This window comes from Hevea brasiliensis, chromosome 5 (assembly GCF_030052815.1).
Source record: "Hevea brasiliensis isolate MT/VB/25A 57/8 chromosome 5, ASM3005281v1, whole genome shotgun sequence".
Taxonomy (NCBI): Eukaryota; Viridiplantae; Streptophyta; class Magnoliopsida; order Malpighiales; family Euphorbiaceae; genus Hevea; species Hevea brasiliensis.
In genome coordinates this window covers 114,905,774-114,928,475 of record NC_079497.1, presented here as the reverse complement: position 1 = coordinate 114,928,475, position 22,702 = coordinate 114,905,774, and the positions used below count along the sequence as shown (strand labels likewise).

Here is a 22,702-nt window from a genome sequence, read left to right as displayed (position 1 = left end):
CTCCTTCGATAAGAATGTTAAGGATTCCTCTAATTCTTACAAGCTGCACAGCTTCCCTACAAGTAATGGTTCCAAAACCAGGGTATCAACAATTCTTGAGATCTTCTTGCAAATCCAACTGCATAGAACACTAGAGGAATCACTTGCAATAGCCGCAACAGAACCACAATTGCGTATTTTATCAATAGCACCATCGAAGTTGACCTTGACTACTCCAGGTGGGGGATCCAATCATTTTGGAATTGATGGAGCGCCCTTTGTAGAGGTATAGGGGTTGAGTCCTGCTATGGAAAGAAATTCTTGAAATATGATAAAGCGGAAGACAACATTTCTTGATGAAGTTGCACTTGATCCCTGAATATCAAGTTGTGGAATTAATTTACTTTTGATTGATATTCAAATATAACATGTTATCATTTTAAAAATAATTGTAATGATATTAAAAATAAAGAAAGTGTCCATGCTCTTGACAATATGTTCTCCAAAATTCAGCTATTGATATTCAAAATTTATTATATTAATAATATATTTATTATATAATATTTGTTACATAAATATATTTATTATATATAATAAATAATATAAATATATTCACTTTTTAAATATAAAACGTAAATAAAATTTCAAAAATTTAATTGTTTCAGATAAAAAAATATAATAAAGTGCATTTTGATAATTTTTAAAAATCAATAATAACTTAGACAAAAAAATTAAATAAATGACTGATTTATATATATGATAAAAAATAAGAATTAAATTATTTAATTTTAAAGATATAAAGATTAATTTATAGATTTCACCAAACCTTATAAATTATATTATAATTTATCAATTAACTTTCTCAAATTCAATTTTACTCTTTGATTATAATCAAACCCAACCAAAACACTAGACTTTATTATCTAAAATTAAAAAATTTGACTTTGGACTTTTAAATTCAAATAAAATAAAAATTATTTATTTAATTAAGCTAATTGAGTTAAATAATATAATACTTGACTGAAATTTATTTAGTTGTTTTAAAATTTTTTAATTAAAATATATTAAATTTAATTATTAATAATAATATATTTTAAATGATATTTTCATTAACGATAGCTCAAATAACATTATAAAAATATTTACTTAATTATACAGTTGGGACCAAAGCCCATCAATTTTGCAAAAGGCCTATAGCTAATGTAGGAACGGCCCACTCATCCACTCGTGGCCTGAAAGTCAAACAAGCTATCGTCAGTTGATCAAGTATCGTCGTGGATTTCTAACCCTTAGATTAACGTAAACGTATCGTGGCCCTCCAATCTTTTTATAGGAGAGAAATAAATGGCCGTCGGCTTTGCTTGGTTCTACAAATCTGAAAAGCTTCAATCTAGCTTGACGACTCCTACAGAGAAGACGGCCTTAGCCTTCTTCACCTTTCCAGGTTGGAACTCCTCTGATAACCTCACTCTTTCTATGATTCTCGTTTAATTAGCCCTTATTCTTTGTTTTCAGTTTCAATTTTTCAATTAAAATTATGTTTCGTGTTGGTGGATTCGATTTTTGAGGGTTTGTTTTTAATGGATGCTTCAAAAAGATTATATCTTTTCTCTCTCTCTCTCTCTCTCTCTCTCTCTCTTTTTGGGTTTTCAATCAAGATTTTGATATATAGATCTGTTCGCTTTCCTCTTGATACCTTTCGCTTTGGAGGTCTATCTGCACATATGTTCCTTTCCTCTTTCTCTCTCACTTAAAACCTTGAGCAATTGATTTCAAGAAGGGCTACTTTTTTAAACCTACCATGTATGTATGTATATTGGGTTCACTCTGTAATCATATGGAGCTGAGTTTGATTTTTATGGCTATGTTTTTGTCCACCATTAGGACTTCTTCTCCTTCCCCTTCTTCAAACTTTTTGGGAAAAGATGCCAATTCATCTCCTTGCGTAGGATGGGAAGTGTTTAAATTTGTTTAGGGATGTCTTATATTCTTGAAAAAAAGTCCTGGTTTCAATTGCTTTTTGTTGGCTTCTCCCATTATTGCTGAATTGTTTAATGGTCAGGCTTTTTCTGGTGTCGAATTGAAGAAACTAGGAACTTTGTTTCCAGATGTTCATTAAAACGTTGTTTGGAATATTCTATTTGCTGCAGCTTGAAAATGCCGCGTTATGACGATCGACATGCCAATACACGTCTCTATGTTGGTCACCTGGCATCTCGCACAAGGTCACGAGACCTTGAATACCTCTTCAGCAAATATGGAAGGTAAACTCTAGTTGAATGTTAAAATTTTTGGGTTTATTGGCTCAGAGTGGTATATATTGTTTTCTGCCTAGAAACAGTCGCAAGTGTTCTATTTATTCTTAACCAGTTGCAATAGCTCCTCCAAGTGAGCTCCGTAGCCTTTCCTAAATGCCATTTTAAGTATGCCTTTCTATCTTATGCCGCTCCCTGATTATTATCTTTCTGCTTTTTCGTTTAGCTGAATAAATCCTTGGATTAACAATTATTGGTCATAGGGTATGCAATTAGCCTCCTGAAAATAGGACAAATAGCTCCTCGGCAGCTTGTTTTGTGTTAACTGTCACGTTATCTGTGTGGGAATCTTGTGGCCCTAGGTGTCATGTTTTTTTTAACTTGAATGATCTTGTTGAAGGTTTCTGGGCTTTTGCCTAACCTGGAGGCCTATGGTGAGAGGGTTGCCATGGTGGAATTGGTGGAAATTCTTGCCAGAGTTATAGGAGAGTTTGGCGATACTTTCTATTATGTTATTGCGTGTTTTTATGGAATTGGCAACAATCTCAAACTGGTGTTTAGTTCGTCTATGAGGGGTGAAGTATCATACACTTGCAGTACTTAAGTAATGATGGCCTTACTGTTTGTGGAAACCGTTTCGCAGAGTACGAGATGTGGATATGAAGCGTGACTACGCATTTGTTGTAAGTGTTTTTCCTTGTGTTTTCCATGGCATTAGGTCTTCAAAGCTTTGATTGAGCACGTGTAATTTTATTTGCTATATAGATATGTTGTGCAAAATATAGTGTGCTTTTATGGTTTGTGTTCTTACATTTCTAAACAGGAATTTAGTGATCCTCGTGATGCTGATGATGCAAGATATCACTTGGATGGTAAGGAGTTTGATGGCAGCCGTATCATTGTGGAATTTGCAAAGGGGGTAGGTTTTTTAACTTAATCTTTCTTTAGGTAGAATATTTGTTGGCTTAAAGATTGAAATCATCCATTGTTGTTTTATGGAAAAATTGAAGGAAGGATTTCTGAAATTTTTATTATTGTTCATGTTACGTTACAAAGATTGCTTCTACAAATTATATGATTTAGTTCTTCACTTTTCCATTTATGAAGTTTGTTGATAATAATTAATGAAAGGGAAATTTGTGTTTTTTTACTGTGTGGTTAGGTACCTCGTGGTTCTCGAGAATATTTGGGCAGAGGTCCTCCTCCAGGATCTGGACGTTGCTTTAATTGTGGCATAGATGGCCATTGGGCTCGAGATTGCAAAGCTGGAGACTGGAAGAACAAGTGTTATCGGTGTGGAGAGGGGGGCCATATAGAGAGGAACTGCAAGAACAGTCCCAAGAAACTGAGGTAATCTCATTTTCTCTAGATTTATCCAACACCATCCTGTATTCCTGTTTTGGTTTGTGTATTTCGTTTTAGAGGAAATCATTCCCTGCAGATGTTCAATGCATTAAGTGCCCTTAATTTGTTATTGCCTGCTCTCCCTATGTTACAGGCGTGGTCGGAGTTATTCCCGATCACCAGCTAGATCGCACTCTCCTCGCCGTGGCAGAAGTCGTAGCCCAAGTTACAGCCGAGGTCGAAGTTACAGGTTTGTGGACTTTAGTCAGTGATCAAATGCTAATCTGCTTTGTTAGATTGTAGTGCTTGCTCTTTTTTTTTTATTTTTTTGATAAAATATAATATTATTGCATTAATTGGATCTCCTGTATTTGTTAGCCGGTCAAGATCTCCACCACCAAAGAGAGAGCCAAGTGTTGAGAATGATGACAGGTCCCTGAGCCATGAGCCAAAGAATGGTCTGCCCTCCAAGAGTAGGAACCGCAGCATAACGCTTGATGAAGGCAGCCCAAACCCTTCTGCCAAAGCTCGGAAACTGGATGACCAGCAAGAGAGATCAGAATATAGTGGTAGCCTAAGGGGGAGCAGAAGCCCTGAAAGACAGAGCCCTGGAGATGGGAGGTATGGAAGTCCAGCTCAAACTAATGGCCGCAGCCGCAGTCCCAGTCCCAGTCCCAGTCCTAGGGATGACAGGAGCCCTGTTGATGATGATTATGAGGACAACCGCCGCGCCCCAAGAGGCAGCGAGTCACCCTAGAAGTTTGGCCTAATGGAACTGGAAGTGCCTCAGTTGCACATGCATCTCATCTGCAACTTCTGGTGTTTTCCTCTTCTATTTAAGCAATTGTAATCATTTGATTGCTTTGGAAGTACGGAACTATACTTGAAAGCTCTTGACTTGGTTTAGGAAGCATATTTTGAATTCTGGTATTGGGAGCTATAGTTGTTAATCAATTTTATTATTCTGTTTAATATTACTTTTTCTGGACGTAGAATCTAGAATCCCAGGAAATTGCAAAGACATGAATAGGTAACAGATGCGGGAATTATGGAAGTGAGCATGAATGTAAATCAACCACTTTGAAGAAATTAAGTGCAGGTTTGAAATAGTGCATGCGTGTATATGGACTAACGCAAAAAGATTATAGGGTTTCTGTTCGGGGCTGTCTATTTGCTTGAGAAGGTGAGATAGGCTGCGGCTTGCCTAAGCAAGCAGCCCCGTCGGGGGCCAAGATAGTGGTCCATGGAGCTTGTGTGGGTTTTGGAACCAGGTAAGCCATTGCAGTTGCAGGTCTAGTGTTTCCATCAGAAGCTGAGATGTGGGAAACAAAGGGTAAAGTCTAGTGAGATGGAAAGATAAAAATAGTAATATCTTACTTATATCAAGGTGTACAAACACCTAATCTTGATTTTTGATTTTAAGGTGTATAAACGCCCAACCATAATTTTAATCAAGATAACAAATGGAGGGGATAATTGTGACCCACTAATACTATAAGACATGAAGATAAAAAAGCAGAGGGAAAATGGCTAATAAGCCCACTAATACTATAAGACGTGAAGATAGAAAACCACAGAGAAAAAGACCTGGTTAAAAGGAGCGTTGACATTCATCCAGAAGTTCAATTATTTGTGAACTCCACTCCGCTTCTATCTTATATTTAGGTCGTCTGGTTATAGCCAAAACATTTATCCAATTAATATGTCTTACTCTTGCGTCATCACTCTGCCGTCCTCTCTTAACGCCAGCATCTCGGCAGCGCACCGGCCATGGCATAGTGGAAAGAACAAGACCAGGCCCCAGGCCAAGAGGAATGAGCAGCTATGGCGCTGCGTGGAGGGCTGCGGTGCATGCTGCAAGCTTGCCAAGGGTCCTTCCTTCGCCACTCCCGAAGAAATCTTCACGGACCCTTCAGACATTGAGGTGCCGTATACTATATATGCTCAAATTTCAATTTCAAGAAATAAATGGCGAGAACTTTCAGAGACTATTAGTAACTGGTTTTCTGTCAGCTTTACAGAAGCTTAATGGGCCCAGATGGATGGTGTATACACTATGACAAAAGCACTCGCAAGTGCTCTATTTACCCTGGTCTTCACTCATCAATCCCGCCATGTATTGTTCTACAAATCTGGGTTCTTATATTTCATGCTTTACATATTTTTCTTTCTTTAAATAGATCGTCCATATTTTTGTCGCGTGGAGCCAGATGTATTTCTCTCACTCTATGGCATTGGCAAGAAGAAATTTAACAAAGAGGCTTGCAGGTCAACCCATACTCATCATCTCAATTCCCTACCATTTCGACAGTTGACACCATCTTTTCTTGCAGATCCTGTCGAGACACAATTAAGGCAATCTATGGTTCCCAGTCCAAGGAGTTGGGTAATTTCAATCGCTCCTTGAACAACTAGTCGCTACTAAAGTGGCTGTTTGGATGATAGCACAATGGTTCCAAAGTGAAAGATCACAGAAACACTTGTGCTATCCATCTATGATAATAAGGTCTTGGTTTAGATTTGTGAGGAAGTTCTATATTAGGCAAAAAAAAGCCCGCCTACCCATCTACAGCTCGTCATGCACAATTTTGTTCAGTTCTAAATTAGTCGCATAGCAGCACCATACATCATGTTCTCTCTCTGTTTTCTTTTCCCTCGCTTCTGCGACAAACAAACGTAAAGCTAAGGAGGGATGCTGCTGGCCAAAAGCGTCGCAGAAGTGCTCAATGTACTGATTTCACGTATTTATCCTAATATTGTTCATAGTTTACTAATTTTCTGTTTTTTTGGACGCACGCTCCCAATACCTTCACCTTTTGATACAATGATATAAATTGAAGAAGGTGAGTTTTCTAAGCATCTTAGTTCCTGGTGGCGTGATCCTTGTTTTCTTGGTTTAAATGCTTTCGAGCAACCTGTTTTGCTTTTTGTTGTTGGATCATTGTATTTCTAGATTAGGCTTAGTTTAGAGTTTATCATGAATTTATCATTGTATTTCTAGTCTGCCAAGTGTAATATTTTCTATCTTTGTGATTAAAATAGAACTTACATGCCACAGTCGGATGACAATCTTCTAGTTAAAATGCTATTTGCAGCTGAGCAGTGAGCAACTAAATGCCAACACCTATGTTGATAGAAAATAGAGGAATTTAATTGTAATAGGAGGAACAGAAATGGTGAGCGAAAGAGAAACGCCTCCTATTCCCATCCACCAAGTTGAAGCTGCTGCCTTGAGCTTAGTGGGTGAATGAGTATTTAGCGCTTCCCGCCTCTAGAGCACTGGCAATTTGTAAAATTTCCTGATTCTGCATAACCAAGTCTGAGGTTGTGGGTGGTGTGATATCCACCATGACCTCTTCCACTAATTATATGCAAGAACTAACTGTCACAAACGGTTATTCTGCTCCTTTTGGTCATAATTTTGATTCTGATGGCATGTATGAAGAGCGTCATCCGATATTAGAAGCTATAAGCTATCTTTGTTTGGTATCAGACTCATACTCCCCTTACGAAGAGGATGCCTTATGCGGCAACTCAATTTCTTCACCATATGAGAAAGATAAGGTCTATCTTGCAGCTAGCTACTATGAGCGAGACCAGCTGCCATACAACAGCTGGAGGAATTGGGATGGCGAATATGACAGTTGCTTAAGTGGCTATTTTGATGATAACTCTTTCTCCTACGGAGATGACAATAGATTGGAAAAGGCAGAATGTTGGCTACAAAGTGATGAACGTGGAGACAGTTACGGTAGTCATCATGACAATGCAGAAAGCCATCTTTCTTTTGATGATACTGCTTGGTGTGCCTATGAATCATGGTTTGGACGTGTGGAAGAGGATGATTTCTATTACTATGGAGGGCAAAATCTCACATACGCTTGTAGCTACAAGCCGGATGAAATGGGGCTTTTTCAAGGTATTTTCGGTTACTGGCCTTGTTTGCACCTGCAACACCCACAAGCATATGGGGAATAAAAAGTTCACATATAGATGCATCGGAGAGGATTCTATTATCTTTGAGTCAGAATAAAAGATAAAGGTCCGTCAAGGAGGCAGTGTTCAATAATACCTTTTTCCTGCAACTAGTCAGTAAATCCATCCAGCTTTAAGCAAAGGGGATCAGAGTTGAATATAAACTAATAAAAGTTTGCCTAAGAAATGTAATTCTAGATAGTAGACTGTACTAGTAATCATTAACCATTTACTTTTCCATTGTTCCCCTTTCTGAGCAAAATTCAATCTATGATGGGTGCATCCAGTACTCATTTTCATAATGTTTTTCAGTTCTAAATAACAGTTCAAATTCAAAAGATTATATCATGTCTCTATTGAATTACCATAGACTAACATAAGTTGACTGGCAGAGATGGGATTTTCTTAACATTTTTCCTGATGCAATACAAACGAGCTCTCTACAGACTGGTAACCACTAGTCTGATGTATCCCAGAAACATGTTCGGCAAGCAACATGATGTTTTTTTTGTCTGTCTTTTTCATTTGGCATATGTCTACACCCCCATCCCACTCCTCTGCGCGCGCGCGCACACACACACACACATAGCATTTTATTTGATGTTATAGTCCCTGGTAAAGATACTCGTTTCTAAAGGCAAACAAGATTGTTTCTGCTTCATTATGACTTTGGAGACATGATTAGGGTAACGTCTATGTTGAAAATCATTCGCATAGCAATTGCTTATTTTTTGCTAACCCCCCAAATGATCTGTTTTTAACAAGCAAAAGATCACTCTACACAGAATTTCAGTATAACTCCATCCAAAACGTGTATAAAATTAACAGGCTGTACAGATGATAACAAGTTAATACCATTCATCATATTACAGTGCCAAGTCCCAGTTCATCCTCAATGTCATCCCCATCTTCAAACAGCTTCAAAAATCGAGCTTGTTCTTGCTCCCTTTTCTTCTGTTGCCAGTGCTTGAACACTACCACTATCCCAAGAATCAATACAGTTGAAACCAGAGCACTAATCAATATTACCACAGCAACATGCATTCCTTTACTCCCTCTATTATGCGAGCCTGAGGCAGAGTTGGAATCTAAGACACATGAAGAATCCAATCATGACCATTCTTCTAAACAAAGAAAAGGTTATACATCTGAGTTTCGACCACACATACAAGCAAGTCAAAAATTAGCATGCATATTGCCAGTCACAAGATTGGAGGCAGAACATTTCAAAGCCTTCTCATTCTAATGGACTAAAGAGGTTGATTTACCTCCTCAACCAATGAGAAAACAACAGCCTGATTAAGGTATTCAGCAAAAGTATCAAGAGCATCTATAAATTTGGAAACATCATGAATGAAAAATTAGCGCAGGCAGCAGGATCATGCATAGATGTAAACTTACACATGATCACTCATGTTTGACACAAACCCCAGCACACAACTATAGTAGTCCTAGCCAAAACCCAGAAACAGATTTATTCCTTGCTAGTACTGCCAAAACTGTCTAGTTATCTGGGGCAAATTCCCCACAATCATTCATCAAAGTATCGAGCTCTCACTAAAGTAACATATAGAAAATTTTTTTTTCTCAAATTGGGATTAGAGCAGTTAATAATGTAAAGCACAAATGAAAAGCAATTACATACCAGCAGCTAGAGGTACGCACTGTGGACACAAGAACGTAGCATCAAATTCCTTGTCCTTAATTCGCCTATATTTTCCATCAGAATCCACAAAATCAGAAGGACAAAATTCCCATTCATCAAACACATCATCGGATTTCAACTTGTCTTCCTCGTAGAATCCACAGCGCTTGCACTTCTTACTTGTAAATTCCGTTAGAGGCTAAAATTGATGAAAAAAAAATGAACAAGATTATTGTTATCGACATCAAAATTAAGGGAGAAATCATTTAAATAATAAAAATTTACATTTACCTGCCAAGATTCTTCGCCTTTGAAAGCATAGGAGACATTAACTTCCTTGACATCGGGCAAATGGGTCTTGTTCTCCCTTTTACAATAGAAATACACGATTGGCTTTGAAGTTTTCAGCCATTCGTGAGAATTGTAAATTTTAATTGAATCAAGCGTCACAACAGCTGATATAACAAAACCTGGCAAGCATAAACATGCTCAATCAATCAGTCAATCAAAAAAGTACAGATTTTCCATTCCTCAATTATGAGAAAACAAATTTACCTGGAACACAGCTCACGAATAATAACAGATGCCAAACAGACATAGCGAGCTTTACTTTGATGAGACCTTGACGGCGGCTATGAGATTTCTGATTTCAGTTTCGTGGAGATGATTTCGAATTTGATTCCGTTCGCGTGCCAAGGACGGAGACGACTGGTTCGCGCTGCGAGTTATTAACAGGGTTGTTGTATATGATACGCTTAGGTGCGCAATTCGCACCGACCGGTTTATTGCCACGTGAGGCGTAGGGGTGCTTAATATAGGAGTAATTACATAGGAATGAATATATATATATATATAAGTGAATCTATGAAAATTATAATTGTCAAATAATTATTTAATAAATTTTTTATTTTTAAAATTTAATAATTATTTTTATTTATTTATAATTTATTTTTTATTTATTATTTTATATAAATTTATCTATATGAAATTACTGTAATAGGATATAATTTTTTTTAATATATATATATATATATTTTTTTTAAATTATAATTTTGTAAAATGATAATCCTAAAAGTGCGGGCTTTCGTGTCATTGACTGAGGTTTCTTGTCCATGAAAAAACAAATCAAATGCAAAAGAAAAAATAGTAGTAACATAAAAATTATATATCTAATAATAGGACCAATTAAACTCAAACTCATCCAGATAAAAAAGAAAACCATCCTTTTCCCTTGCCCTGTTGCTCGCTCTCGCATTCTGCAGGGGGCGACCATCATCTTCTCCATCTAAGCATGTCGCCATTTCGGTTCCTCTTCACCATACTCATTTCTTCCCTTTTCATCCTCTCCGTCTCCTCCATATTCCCACTTCATCGCCGCTTACCAGATGAATTGCATCCAGTCGTTCAACTAGGGAGAGCAGCAATGGCTCACCAATTCATCGTTGCCCACAACAACGTCAGGTCTGCCTACGGCTTGAAACCCTTAAGGTGGAACAGAACATTGGCCAAATACGCTCGCCGATGGGCCAACCAACGCATTGACGATTGTGAGCTGCAGCATTCTCCTGATAGTCCCTACGGCGAGAACTTGTTCTGGAGCTTGAAAGCCCACTGGGGTCCAGCAGAAGTCGTTAAGTGTTGGGCCGATGAAAACGTCTATTACAATCAGAAAACAAATGAGTGCATCAACGGGGAGATGTGCGGCCATTTTACGCAGCTTGTATGGAAGACCACCGAAAAGGTAGGGTGTGGGCGCGTTGAGTGCCGCAATAATAAAGGCTTCTTATATGTTTGCTCCTATGATCCTCCGGGGAATTACTATTTTGAGGGCCCATTCGGTGGCACTTTTACCAAATCCATCGTCTATCCTCCCCCCGGCAGTGCATAATTGCCAATCCTCCTTCTAAGATTTTCAGGGACCTATAAAATTTCACATATGTGGATTCCAACATACATATGTATTGGATATACAAGCAAGAATTTCCCAATATATTGGCTTGGATGGCTGAGTATTGTAACTATGTATGTTTTTATTCTTATTTATATCTAGTGTTAAACATATGTACCCTGCAGGCATCTTGTTCTAAATCTAATTAAAGCATGCCTGGCAAGTTTTTCAGCTTTTGATGGAATTTGATTTGTAATAATCTTTTTCTCCGATCTGTTCCAATTAATGATCTTTATAAATTGCCCTAGTTTCCAATTTATTATTGAGGTCACCCATAGTTTAACTGCAAGGGAAACTAGACTGGAGGATTGAGTCTGTCTGCAAATTGTTCTCCACTAGTGATCATTCAATAAAGTATTAAATTAGATAGAAACAAAATAATTATACAAGTTTTGAATGTAAACGAGGCATCCACTCTGAAATCCCAAAATTTTCTGGCAATTCAATTTGTTAATTCTAGGTTTCTAGCCACCCCCACAAAAAAAAAAAAAAAAAAAAGAGAGAGAGAGAGAGAGAGAGAGAGAGAGAGAGAGAGAGATTGTTCTTCATATTTGATCTCAAGGTATAAGAGGGAGAATCAATCATTAAGGAGTCCTCCTTGATCAAAGTGTTACTCGGAAAATGCTAGAATTTTTCACATTTCAAGCATTACATTCAAGGGATTGTATAAATGGTTTTTCTTTTTTTTTTTTTTAAAGAAAAAGAAAGACCAACACGAGAACTCAATCTGAGCTGAAGACCTTAGTTTCTAACTGATAAGCAGGTGTGAAGAATGCAGGCCAACAAAGGTACGTAGACATGATACTGCTAACAGTTGATGCGCCGATGAGCATGTTCATTACCACAATTTGTAGTTGAATGGCCTCCAATGGAGAAGCTCCTCCCATTATAAGGCCAGTCATTGCTCCAGGAAGCGAAATCAGACCCACAGTTTTGGCGTTGTCCAGCACTGGAGAAAGAGCAATGACCAGAGCCCTTTTCACTTGTTGAAGTGTGGCTTGGCGAGGAGTTGCACCAAGTGCCAATGCTGTCTCTACCTGCCAAACAATAGAAAGTTAGAAACCACCAAGTTCAATTCGTATCGAAGGCATTCACTGTAACTTGTGAATTGAGAATAAAGATCTAAAGAAAAGTTGTCATCAACTCTCTATACCAGACTCATTTGCACTTTAATATCATCTCGAAGTCGTTTCATTGTAACCCCAGTGACTGTCATTGCATTGCCAACCATCATTCCTGCAACAGGGATGATGTATCTCGGAGTAAAGGGGAAAACATTCAGAATAACAAGCACGAACATGGTCACAGCAGTTCCTGCCAGGATAGAAGCTCCAGCCACATACTTTCCTCGAGGAACATGCTTGGCTCTTTGACCAGCTGTATAACCTGCAACAGAGACCTACAGGGGAATTTCAAAACAATCTTAGGAACCCATCAAGCTTTTGTTATGGAAATGGTAAGAAGCAGCTGCCATGAGTAAATTTTCGAGGAAAAACGCAAGAAAATTTCTGGGTCTTTGAGGGATTTCTTGGTAGAACTAAGTAATAAGAGAGTAACAGAAGACTACCATCTGCTTTCCCTAATTTTCTGTTCAGTCATTACTGATAACATCAACATCTAAGCCTTAAACTCAAACTAATTGGTGTTGGCTATATGGATTCTTTTTTCCATTAAGCTGTATTTGTTTTAGATCAGTCATTACTGATCACTTAACAGAAATCATCCATGGTCAACTCAACTAGGAACAAATAAAACAGTGTAACTTTCTGTTTTTCATGTGGGCTAGGCTGGGGCAGAACAGAATGTGTCCGTATGATGGAATTCCGAGCTCAATTCACAGCCTAATCTGCAAGATATGGACAAGACAATACACACAATCTGCAAACTTATTTGAACCGCAACAGATGAACAGATAGGCCAACACCAGTACCAACACCAGTACTTTCTCTAATTAAATACAAATAAAAAAGTAGCAGTAGAGAAAAATTATGAATTCAAACAGAACTATTTACTGCTGAGAAAATTAAAAGGATATTAAATAAAAACTTCAATTCTCAATCTTTTAAGTAATGATCCCCAGGAAAAACCAATCTACCACCCCAATCAGATTCAATATACATGTCTATAATTTCATGTGAGTTCGTGGAAAGAGCAGGGACAATAAAGTTAAAATTCAACACTCTGTATTCCCTTCACCAACAGAACAAATAGACCTTTCAATTGAAAAATAACAAAAAGCAAAGAATCAACCAGGAAAAAAAAGGGGTTAACCATGAAAAGGTAAGCGACAATGATCCAAACGCTACGGTCCTGACTGAAAATGAACTGCAAAACAAACCCAATAACAGATAACTGAAGAAAAGCCCTAAATATGGAATAAATCATCTCTCCCTCCAAACCCAACTTCTGCATAAAGGATAAAAGCACCGCCATAAGCACCACTGCAAGGGCAGCCACCGGCTTTATCATGCCCCTAAGAAACTCGAGAAGCCACTCAACATCCATTGATGAAACTTGGAAACAGCTGCCAAATGCAGCAACTGACTCATAGACTGCAGACTAGTGCACACCCAGAGGGTTTTGTCTAGTAGGAAAAAGGGCTTGAGTTAACGACTTAACGGTAGGTTTTGGCGATGGTTAGATGAAGAAACGACCTTCCCCTAATAGATCAGAGGTATCTTGTGAAGTTACTATTTGAAGAAGACAAGAGAAGAAAAATTCAAGGGTGGGCAGGGCATGTCTCTTGATCAACAATTATTACTTTAATATTTAATTAATCACCCATCACTTATGACTGGAAAGTAACCGAACGTACGTACGATTTGCTACGAAATCTGCAAGAAAAAGTTTCATTGTCTTTTGTGTCAACTCGCTCTTCCGGCTGAAGGAAGGGCTTGACACGAATCCAGACCAGATTCTTTGTTTTGATGGCTTCACGCATCATATGTAATTTTACGCGGCATGCAAATTTGACAAGCAATGTAAGAGAAATAAAATGGTTAATTAATAAAAATAAATAAATAAGTAAATAATTGGAGAATATACACAGGATAAGGTGAATTTGGGCCAACAACAATACTCAATAAGGCCAACTGGAGAATATATATATATATATATATATATATATATATATATAGCTGTATCGATTATCATCAACTTAACTAATAGTATATTGTAAAGTTTTAAAATTTGCATGTGAAGTTGCAATTATAAACTCACACCTTGCAATATTTTCTGGCTGTGCTGCCACCTCACGTTATTGTCATCAAAATTATATATATATATATATATATATATATATATATGGGATGGGATGTCTACATACATACATATAGGTCTTAACTAGTTCATCGATTGCTTACATGTTTAATTAAAGAGGTAGCTTTTTTTATTATTTTTTTATTATAAACTAGTTTAGAATTTTTAATTTGCTGCCGTTTGTTGAATTTGTTAGTGTGAGATTTAAAATTATAATAAAATATTATATATATATTAATTTAAATGAGAAAAATATTTTTATTTTTTATATAATTTAAGATTTATATTTTAGTGTTATTAATTTCTATTTAAATGGGTTCTTATTAACATTAGGATTGAATATACTAACAGTACTATATGAGCATTTTAAGAGAGATAATTTAAATTTAGTTCATGGATGAAAAAAGAGTACAAAATTTAAGAGGATGTAACCCCTTATTGAATGGTTATTAATTATGCATTTAGTGAAATCATTCATAATGTATTGCAATGTTCAAGTAGATAATTTAATTGTGTAGAGAAGAGTGAGAGAGATATTATTTTATTTACTATAATGTAATGTGATGTGTTTGAGAGTGGTATTATTTGGATGTAATTAGATTAATAGGTAAAATTTGTAATTGTAACCGTTAATTGTAATGGGTCTGACCATAATTTATTGTATATATATTCGTTTCACTTGATAAAAATTTGTAAAATAGAGCTCTAATGTAACACCCCTAATTTTTAAATTTATTATTTTATGGGTAAATATTAATATTTTATTTTATTTAAATTTTAGGAAATTATTTGAAATTTTTTGGATTTTAGAAATCGGGTTCGATTTTTCAAAAATATAAAACTTTGATGATTTTTAAAAATTAATTTAAAGACCACGTGGTAAAACTAAAAATATATTTGGACTCTACGGATTTTTCTGAGTTTTCTAGAATTTTTTTCGAAATTTTTGGGCCTCATTTTCGGTCCCAAGGCAGAGTAAAAATTTAAAATTTTGTATCCTGAATAGGACCGGCCGAATCGAACCTGACCGGATCGGACCTGTCGAATCGGACTGGCCTTCTTCTTTTTTCGTCCCCCCCGCGCGTTCCCGTCTCTCTTCCTCTCTCTCCCGTTTTCTCTCTCCTCTCTCCCCCCCCAACTCCACGTCGCCGCCTCCCCACCTCGCTGGCGCACCGCCCCAGCCTTTCCCCACCGCCGGTCGGTGCTCCAAATGGCCGGAAAATGAGCGCGAACTCCTCCCCTGCGCACGCGCGACGCTTCACCTTCCCGGCCAAAATTCGGCCGATTCGCCCGCCAATCGGACCGGGTCTTGTGTCAAACTTCATCTACATCTCGAGAGCTTTACATAGACACCAAGAACACCAAAATCCATTGAGCGATTTGCCCAATTTTTGTCCGGGAAGTTTTAGCCCATTTCGACTTTTGGGCTAGATTTCTCGCAAACCGTGAACCCCACAAGAAAACCGAGAGTACCGGAGAGCTTCGTGACAATATAAATTTAAAAATTTTTCGGCATTATTTTTTGGTGGGTTTCATGAAACTTCGTAGTGTTTTTCTTAGTACTAAATGAGCTTACAAAATTTTGTAAAAATTATGTAATAACCCCCGTGTTGTGGGCTTCGTGTAGGTACCTTCAATTCGTGGAAATTCTACGGTTGCCCAAGTCTGCAAATTTCCGACGAGATAAACAGGCTACCAAAAAAGTCTTAGAATTGGGTCAAGATTTTGGCTACCCTACCATTGTCAGACGTCCCGAGCGCATCTCCGGAGTCGGAATCGAATGGAAGGTTTATCATGGACCCAGTTTGTAGAGCTGTTTATCAACAGGATTGTGCCAGAAAGTTTCAGAGACCAAAAGCAGTGGGCCTTTGAGGCCTTAAGGCAGAATAGCAGGTCTATAGATGAATATGCTACAAAATTTCTGGAATTAAGCAGATATGCCCCTACAGTAGTGGCTACAGAAAGTATGAAGGTAAAAAGGTTCCTAAAAGGGCTGGACAGGAGGTATGCAAACATGGCCATGATGTCTGATCAGTCTTTTGATATGGTAGTTGATCGAGCCCGACAGATTGAGATTAGCTATACAGGAGATGACAGTGGAAGGGCAAAGAAAAATAGAGCAGAGGGTTCTTCAGGTGTTTCTCACATGGGTACTACGGATAGCGGAGGCCAAAGTAATTACAGAAGAAGAAGTAGGAACAAGAAGAGTGGTTTTAGACACAAATCTCTAGGATTCAGGCTGTATTGATCCAAAGAAGGGTCACGATCCGATACAGCAGCCTGGTGCAGTTCAGGATCCTCCTTGGCACCTTATGCACAATGTGGAAGAAGACATTTAGGACCTTGTATGATGGGTTCAGGAGTATGTTTCAGGTGTGGCCAACAAGGTCACTTTGCTATGGAATGCCCCGTGTTCAGCGAGCCACAAATGGGGTCACAGGGTTCTACTGTAAATGTTCCTCGTCAGTTTTATCCTGGTGCTTCCAGCATGGCAGGCAGTCAGTTCAGTGGTCAATAAGGCTGAGGACAAGGAGGACATGGATTTGGAGGCAGATCAGGAGGTAAAAGTCAATATCAGGGTTCTACAACGCAGGGTAGGGGTCAAGCTCGGGTTTTCACCCTGACCCACTAGGATGCTCAGGCTTTCAATGCAGTTGTGGCAAGTATTCTTCTAGTATATTCCTATGAGGCTCGTGTTTTGATAGATCCAGGTGCTACACACTCATTTGTCTCCCTAGTATTTGCCATGAGATTGGATAGGAACCCTACTGTTAGTAGTATGCCCTAGAGCATATCATTTAGTATGTATCTTGTACATATTTTTAATAATAAAAGGCATTTCCACTTTTCTGTTTACATAATATATTTATGTGTAATAGAAAAGGTCCATTGATATTTTGTTAGAAATATTATTCTTAAGTTGTTAAGAATATGAGTGACAATATTTCTAGCACAAAGTATCATAAATAGGTTCACAATCGAGGATACTTCATAATAAGGACATGACTTATCCAGAAAGATTGTATTCATGTTTGTTCCCAAGTTATTTATATGAGATATAAATAAGATGGAATGGTGAGTCTCATGCCATATAACAAACATGATAGGCACTTATAAATGATAAGTAGGCCGAACCAGTGACACTTATGACAAGCACATGGAGTTTACTCTTGTCAATGTTTTGTCATAAATCATATCAGTGCATATAATCTTTAGACCTGAGATAGCACAGTTATCTTGTATATAGGTAGTTTGAGTTTGATATTGCTTTCATACTTGTACTATGTATGGGTATATGGGCATGTGTTGGCTCCTGCTAGTTATATATGGAGGTAGGTGTTGATCAAGAAGGAATCTGTTACTCTAAGTAAATAGAGATAAAATCCTATGTTCATTTAATTGTTCTTGATGTTTCAAGTTCCTGGCCAGGACAGATAGATTTATTCAGAAAAGAGTTTCTGATGAGAAAATCTTTTAATCAAGAACTGGAATTAAAAGAGAACATAATATTCATAGCAAATGGAGTTTGACATAAACAATGACTCCAGATTGAGTTGAGATTTTGTAACAGAGAGATTCTAGTGCATGGTAACATATGATTATAGGTTCATTTAAGGTAAATCTTATTACTAATTGGGTGGCCATGGCATGCTATGCTAGGTGTTAACCATGGTTTATGAGGTTCATAAAATGATTTAGAGAAATCATTTATGGTAAGAAAGAGTTCTGATGATATTAAGAGTTGATATCATGTCTCATTGCCAATTAGTGATGAGCCTAGTAAGTCACACACATACACAAGTTATCACCTATTTAAATATGATTTAATTAATTAATTAAAGAGTTTAATTGATTAATTAAATAGATTTGGTTTGCAATTAAATTGCAAAGTCCCTAGCATGACTTGAAACCAAATCTAGATTATTGGATGTGTAGTATAAATTAAATTTATATTTAAAGTGTTTAAATATGAATTTAATTGATGAGAAATTAATTAATAGAGATTAATTAATTAATTTATATTTGATATAAATTAATTAGAAGAAGAAAATAATTATTTTGGGTTAAGAACTCAAAATTAAGACACAGGGGCATTTTGGTCATTTTGCAGTGTGACACGTGGCACCATGAGATGGTGACACATGGCATAACACATAAGCTTGCCAAATGTTTTCTAATCATGTAAGATGATTAAAATCAAGATTAAATATAGGTTTGACACTTGGCACAATGTGATTGGGTCACTTAAACCTAGAGCTAATCAAAAGGTGACATGTGGCTAGGGTTTAATGTGTTAACCTAGCTATTTAAGTGTGGTTATGAAAAGAAAACATAACCAGCAGCCTCTCCTCTCATATGTCACGCCACTTTGAGCCTCTACAGCTATTTCTCTTCATCTCTCATCAATTCAAAGAGATTAGCCATCAATCTCTTGAATTAAGAACACTAGAAATTGTTTCTAGTGTCCTGTTTACATCTCTAATCTCTTAAAAGGCAGAACTTGAATTTCTAATTAATAGAAAAGGCTTTAGAAGCTGTTCAAGGGCTGCCATAGGTGTTCTTGGTGTGGACAAGCTAGAGGGACAACACCTGGTGTCCTGAAGACGAATCTCAAAGGCGCAGACACGCTGCAAAGACATCAAGAGGTTAGTGTAATCGTTCTTGATTTAATCTAGGGTTCTAAAATTAATCTGATTAATTTTAAAATCTTAAATGGCAAATACAGATCCAAAAACATATTAAAAGAGTTTTAATATGTTGTTTATCATTGAAATCAAATAGATAAAAATAAATCTTGCATGGTGCATGTGACCCTAGGTGAAAATTTTTGAATTCAATGGTATAATCGTGTGTTTTTCACGCCTGTTCCTTCAATTGGTATCAGAGCCACTAAATTTGCCATTTAGATTGTTGATTATATAATTTAATTGTGTGTATGATCATGAGATCAAGAGATTATTGCTGGTTGCAAAGCAAGGTGAGGCGACAAACATGGTGAAGCCACCAATGGTGGCGGCATGCAACAATGGTTCCATGGGTGATTCAAGGTTTGGCTTTTAATTCTGCAATTGTTGTATGATCTTAGGCTATTCTTTGACTAATTAAAGTGTTTAATTAGTTGTTTTAATCACACAATTAAATTATGATTCAAATCAGAATTTTAAATAATATTTGACTGTGATTCAAATGTGAATTTTAAAAGTTGTTTGAATGTGATTTAAATCTGAATTTTTATAGTTTTTTGAATCATATTTAAATGTGATTTTTAAAATTGATTCAATAAAATTCAGATCTGATTTTTAAAAATATTTGAATATGATTCAAATATGATTTTTTAAAAAATGTTTGAATGTGATTCAAATCTGAATTTTTGAAGTTGTTTGAATGTGATTCAAATCTGAATTTTTAAATTTGTTTGAATGAGATTCAAATCTGAATTTTTAAATTTATTTGAATCATATTCAAATATGGATTTTTAAGTTGAATATGAGATATTCAATTTAATATAAGTATGTATGTTTTATTTAATTGTTAAATAGTGATATGCATGATGGATGATCATGGACTATAAAAGACCAATGTGATTGGATTTATTTCTTTTATGTTTCTTTGGGATTGTAAATTAATTAATTTATTTTAATTTATTTTGGGCATGTATTATTAAGTTTGTAATAATTTTTGGGTTGTAATTTCATTTATTTAAGTTCTTGTAAATTCGCCTTGGTATGCCAAGGATTACTATGTAATATTGGATTGCAAGAAGTTCAAGGAGGTCAAGAGCATTGGTGGGACCAGTGGGAGGAATTCAAGATCAAGTGTTGATTATGTACTCCTTCAGCAACTCTTGTAAAATGAATGAATGAATGAAATGCACCTAGGAATGCCCTGATTCAATTCTTGGTGGCTCAGAATTGAATCCCTTAGAAAGTCCATGATCATAACATATTTACTACTTATCCATGAATGCATGAGATGTATGGGAATGTATGCAATTATATGATATATGCATGCTAAATGGATAATGTGCAAAGTGAGACCTTAATAGTAATTAGGATGGCTATAAAATCTTCCAAACAAATGATTAAGTTGGAAATGCTATAATTAAAGTAATTATAACATAAGCCCTCCATTGGGGCAATTATTTTAAGAAATTTTAAATAGTTGCATGAGATGCAATTAATTTAAGAGATTTTCTTAAGAATAATTGTTAAGCATGAGATGTTGTAAATATGTAAATGGTTTGGTGGCCAATATTGGATGTACCTGAGGACATTAAAATTATTTGCATAATTACTAGCTCAATGGGATCAACTTAACTAATGCAAGATAAGTCAATATTGGATGTACCTGAGATTTTGAGCATTAGGGGCTAGCAAAAGGATTGAACCTCACATGAGATGTGATGGGCAAGGAGTTGCTCACTTATAGTTTATTGTAATTCCAATAATGGATGTACCTGAGGATGATCAATAGAATTATAAGAATTCAATCACCCACTAGAAATCCATCCAACTAGGATTTCCGTTTTTCTACTTTGGAAGTGTAGGATTCGCTAAGTTAGTGGGAGGACCAATTTGATTAAAAGACCATAATCATTTTGGTTAATTACATGATACATTTACTAATTAATCTGGTTATTTTCTGCAGTTAATTTTATGATAAAAATGAGAACAAAACAACCACCACCATCCAATATCCTTGCAAGCATACATGATCACAACAGTTGACAGACCTAACTGCCTAATTGGCTAAGAAATTTGAAACTTGTCTGAACCTTGAACATATAGGATATGTTCTAGATTCAAATGTTCCTGGTCCCTTACCTCCAAAGGCCACACAAGAGGAACATGAAACTTTGGACAAGTGGAAGGAGCATAATATGAGAGCTAAGTGTTACATGCTTGCTTCTATGAGTAATGAGTTACAGAAGCAACATGAGAACATGCAGAGTGCGAGTGAGATCCTCCTTCACCTACAAGAGTTGTATGGTGAGCACAGTAGGAATGCTAGGTATGAGATATCTAGGCAGCTGTTCCGCATGAAGATCTCTGAGGGACAGAATGTTGGGGATCATGTCCACAAGATGATTCGGCTGATTGAGCAGTTGGAACATCTTGACTTCAACATGGATTTCCAACTACAAACGGATTTGATCCTTCAGTCCCTTCCTGAGTCTTTTGGGAATTTTGTGATAAATTTCCATATGACTAAACAGGAATGCACCTTAGCTGAATTACTCAACATGGTGGTTATTGCCCAAAAGAATATGCTGTGCAATAAAGGAAAAGAGGTAGCTTTGGTTACATCTTCTTCTCACTGGAAAGTCCAACAAGAAGAAGGGCAACAAGAAAAAGAAACCTCGATTCTGGTCCTTCCAAGAAAATAGCTAAATGTAAAAGGAAGACTAAAGCTGATAAAGGCAAAGGAAAGTGTCTCCACTGCCAACAGGAAAGTGTTTCCATTACCAACAGGAAAGTGTTTCCATTGTCAGTAAGAAAGTGTTTCCACTGGCCAGAGTATAGCAATCTAAATGAATGCAATGCCATGGTGAAAACCAACTCAAGTTCAAAATATATTTGGCACTTAAGGTTATGTCATGTTGCAGAAGAAAGGATTGCAAAATTAGAGAAAAATGGGGATTTTATCCTCATTGGGTTCTGAGCCTACTCCAACTTGTGAATCTTGGCTTCAAGGCAAAATGACTAGATCACCCTTTGTTGGACAAGGGCTAAGAGCTGAAAATATTTTGGAGCTAATACATAGTGATGTATGTGGTCCATTTAAAAAATGGCTAGAGGGGGCTTTCATTATTTTATTACCTTTAATGATGATAAATCAAGGTTTGGGTATTTGTATTTGATGAAATACAAACATGAATCTTTTGAAAAGTTCAAAGAATTTAAATCTGAAGTAGAAAATCAAACAGGAAAGAGTATTAAAGCTCTTCGATCAGATCGTGGAGGTGAATATTTGAGTACTGAATTTGATGAATACTTGAGAGAGCATGGAATTGTTTCTCAGCTGACTCCTCCAGGAACGCCACAGCTGAATGGTGTATCTGAAAGGAGAAATCGTACCCTATTGGATATGGTACGTAGTATGATGAGCTATACTGATATGCCAATCTCCTTTTGGGGATTTGCAGTAGAATCACTTTATATATTCGAATAGGATTCCATCAAAATCGGTTTCTTCCACACCTTATGAGATATGGCATGGAAGAAAACCAAGTCTTAAGCATGTTAAGATTTAGGGTTGTCCAAATTATATCAAAAGTCGAACACTGATAAATTGGAG

The 22,702-nt window shown here is 36.6% G+C and overlaps 5 protein-coding genes across 10 annotated transcripts; 3 read left to right on the top strand and 2 right to left on the bottom strand.

The window, feature by feature from the left end:
- The first annotated feature begins 1,278 nt into the window (after positions 1-1,278).
- On the top strand, positions 1,279-4,550 carry LOC110633547 (serine/arginine-rich splicing factor RS2Z33). Of its 2 annotated transcripts, none has more exons than XM_021782199.2 (7): positions 1,279-1,423; positions 2,130-2,243; positions 2,878-2,917; positions 3,058-3,153; positions 3,397-3,584; positions 3,733-3,828; positions 3,957-4,550. In XM_021782199.2, exons 2-7 carry the CDS (start codon positions 2,137-2,139, stop codon positions 4,333-4,335), a joined length of 906 nt encoding a protein of 301 aa, XP_021637891.2. In that variant the 5' UTR covers positions 1,279-1,423; positions 2,130-2,136; the 3' UTR covers positions 4,336-4,550. The 2 variants fall into 2 exon arrangements, with proteins under 2 accessions (XP_021637891.2, XP_021637884.2); XM_021782192.2 differs by having other exon boundaries at positions 1,309-1,423; positions 2,042-2,243.
- A 150-nt stretch (positions 4,551-4,700) lies between these two features.
- LOC110633572 (uncharacterized) lies at positions 4,701-6,437 on the top strand. 4 transcript variants are annotated; one of them, XM_021782262.2, is made up of 4 exons: positions 4,701-5,502; positions 5,592-5,670; positions 5,759-5,846; positions 5,912-6,437. In XM_021782262.2, exons 1-4 carry the CDS (start codon positions 5,281-5,283, stop codon positions 5,991-5,993), a joined length of 471 nt encoding a protein of 156 aa, XP_021637954.1. In that variant the 5' UTR covers positions 4,701-5,280; the 3' UTR covers positions 5,994-6,437. The 4 variants fall into 4 exon arrangements, with proteins under 4 accessions (XP_021637954.1, XP_021637960.1, XP_021637947.2 ...); XM_021782268.2 differs by having other exon boundaries at positions 5,592-5,694; positions 5,789-5,846; XM_021782255.2 differs by having other exon boundaries at positions 5,759-6,437.
- A 1,894-nt stretch (positions 6,438-8,331) lies between these two features.
- On the bottom strand, positions 8,332-10,011 carry LOC110633561 (uncharacterized). Of its 2 annotated transcripts, none has more exons than XM_021782209.2 (4): positions 9,754-10,011; positions 9,490-9,668; positions 9,199-9,397; positions 8,332-8,641 (listed from the first exon to the last, which is right to left on the bottom strand). In XM_021782209.2, the coding sequence occupies exons 1-4, from the start codon at positions 9,794-9,796 to the stop codon at positions 8,415-8,417; spliced, it is 648 nt and encodes a 215-aa protein (XP_021637901.2). In that variant the 5' UTR covers positions 9,797-10,011; the 3' UTR covers positions 8,332-8,414. The 2 variants fall into 2 exon arrangements, with proteins under 2 accessions (XP_021637901.2, XP_021637910.2); XM_021782218.2 differs by having other exon boundaries at positions 8,332-8,623; positions 9,754-9,982.
- A 340-nt stretch (positions 10,012-10,351) lies between these two features.
- Positions 10,352-11,356, top strand: LOC110633615 (pathogenesis-related protein PR-1). Its single transcript, XM_021782292.2, has one exon. The coding sequence runs from the start codon at positions 10,490-10,492 to the stop codon at positions 11,084-11,086; it is 597 nt and encodes a 198-aa protein (XP_021637984.2). The 5' UTR covers positions 10,352-10,489; the 3' UTR covers positions 11,087-11,356.
- Positions 11,357-11,670: 314 nt separating this feature from the next.
- Positions 11,671-14,006, bottom strand: LOC110633606 (protein ALUMINUM SENSITIVE 3). The gene is made up of 3 exons (XM_021782281.2): positions 13,418-14,006; positions 12,300-12,545; positions 11,671-12,183 (listed from the first exon to the last, which is right to left on the bottom strand). Exons 1-3 carry the CDS (start codon positions 13,649-13,651, stop codon positions 11,869-11,871), a joined length of 795 nt encoding a protein of 264 aa, XP_021637973.2. The 5' UTR covers positions 13,652-14,006; the 3' UTR covers positions 11,671-11,868.
- Between the last annotated feature and the right edge of the window lie 8,696 nt (positions 14,007-22,702).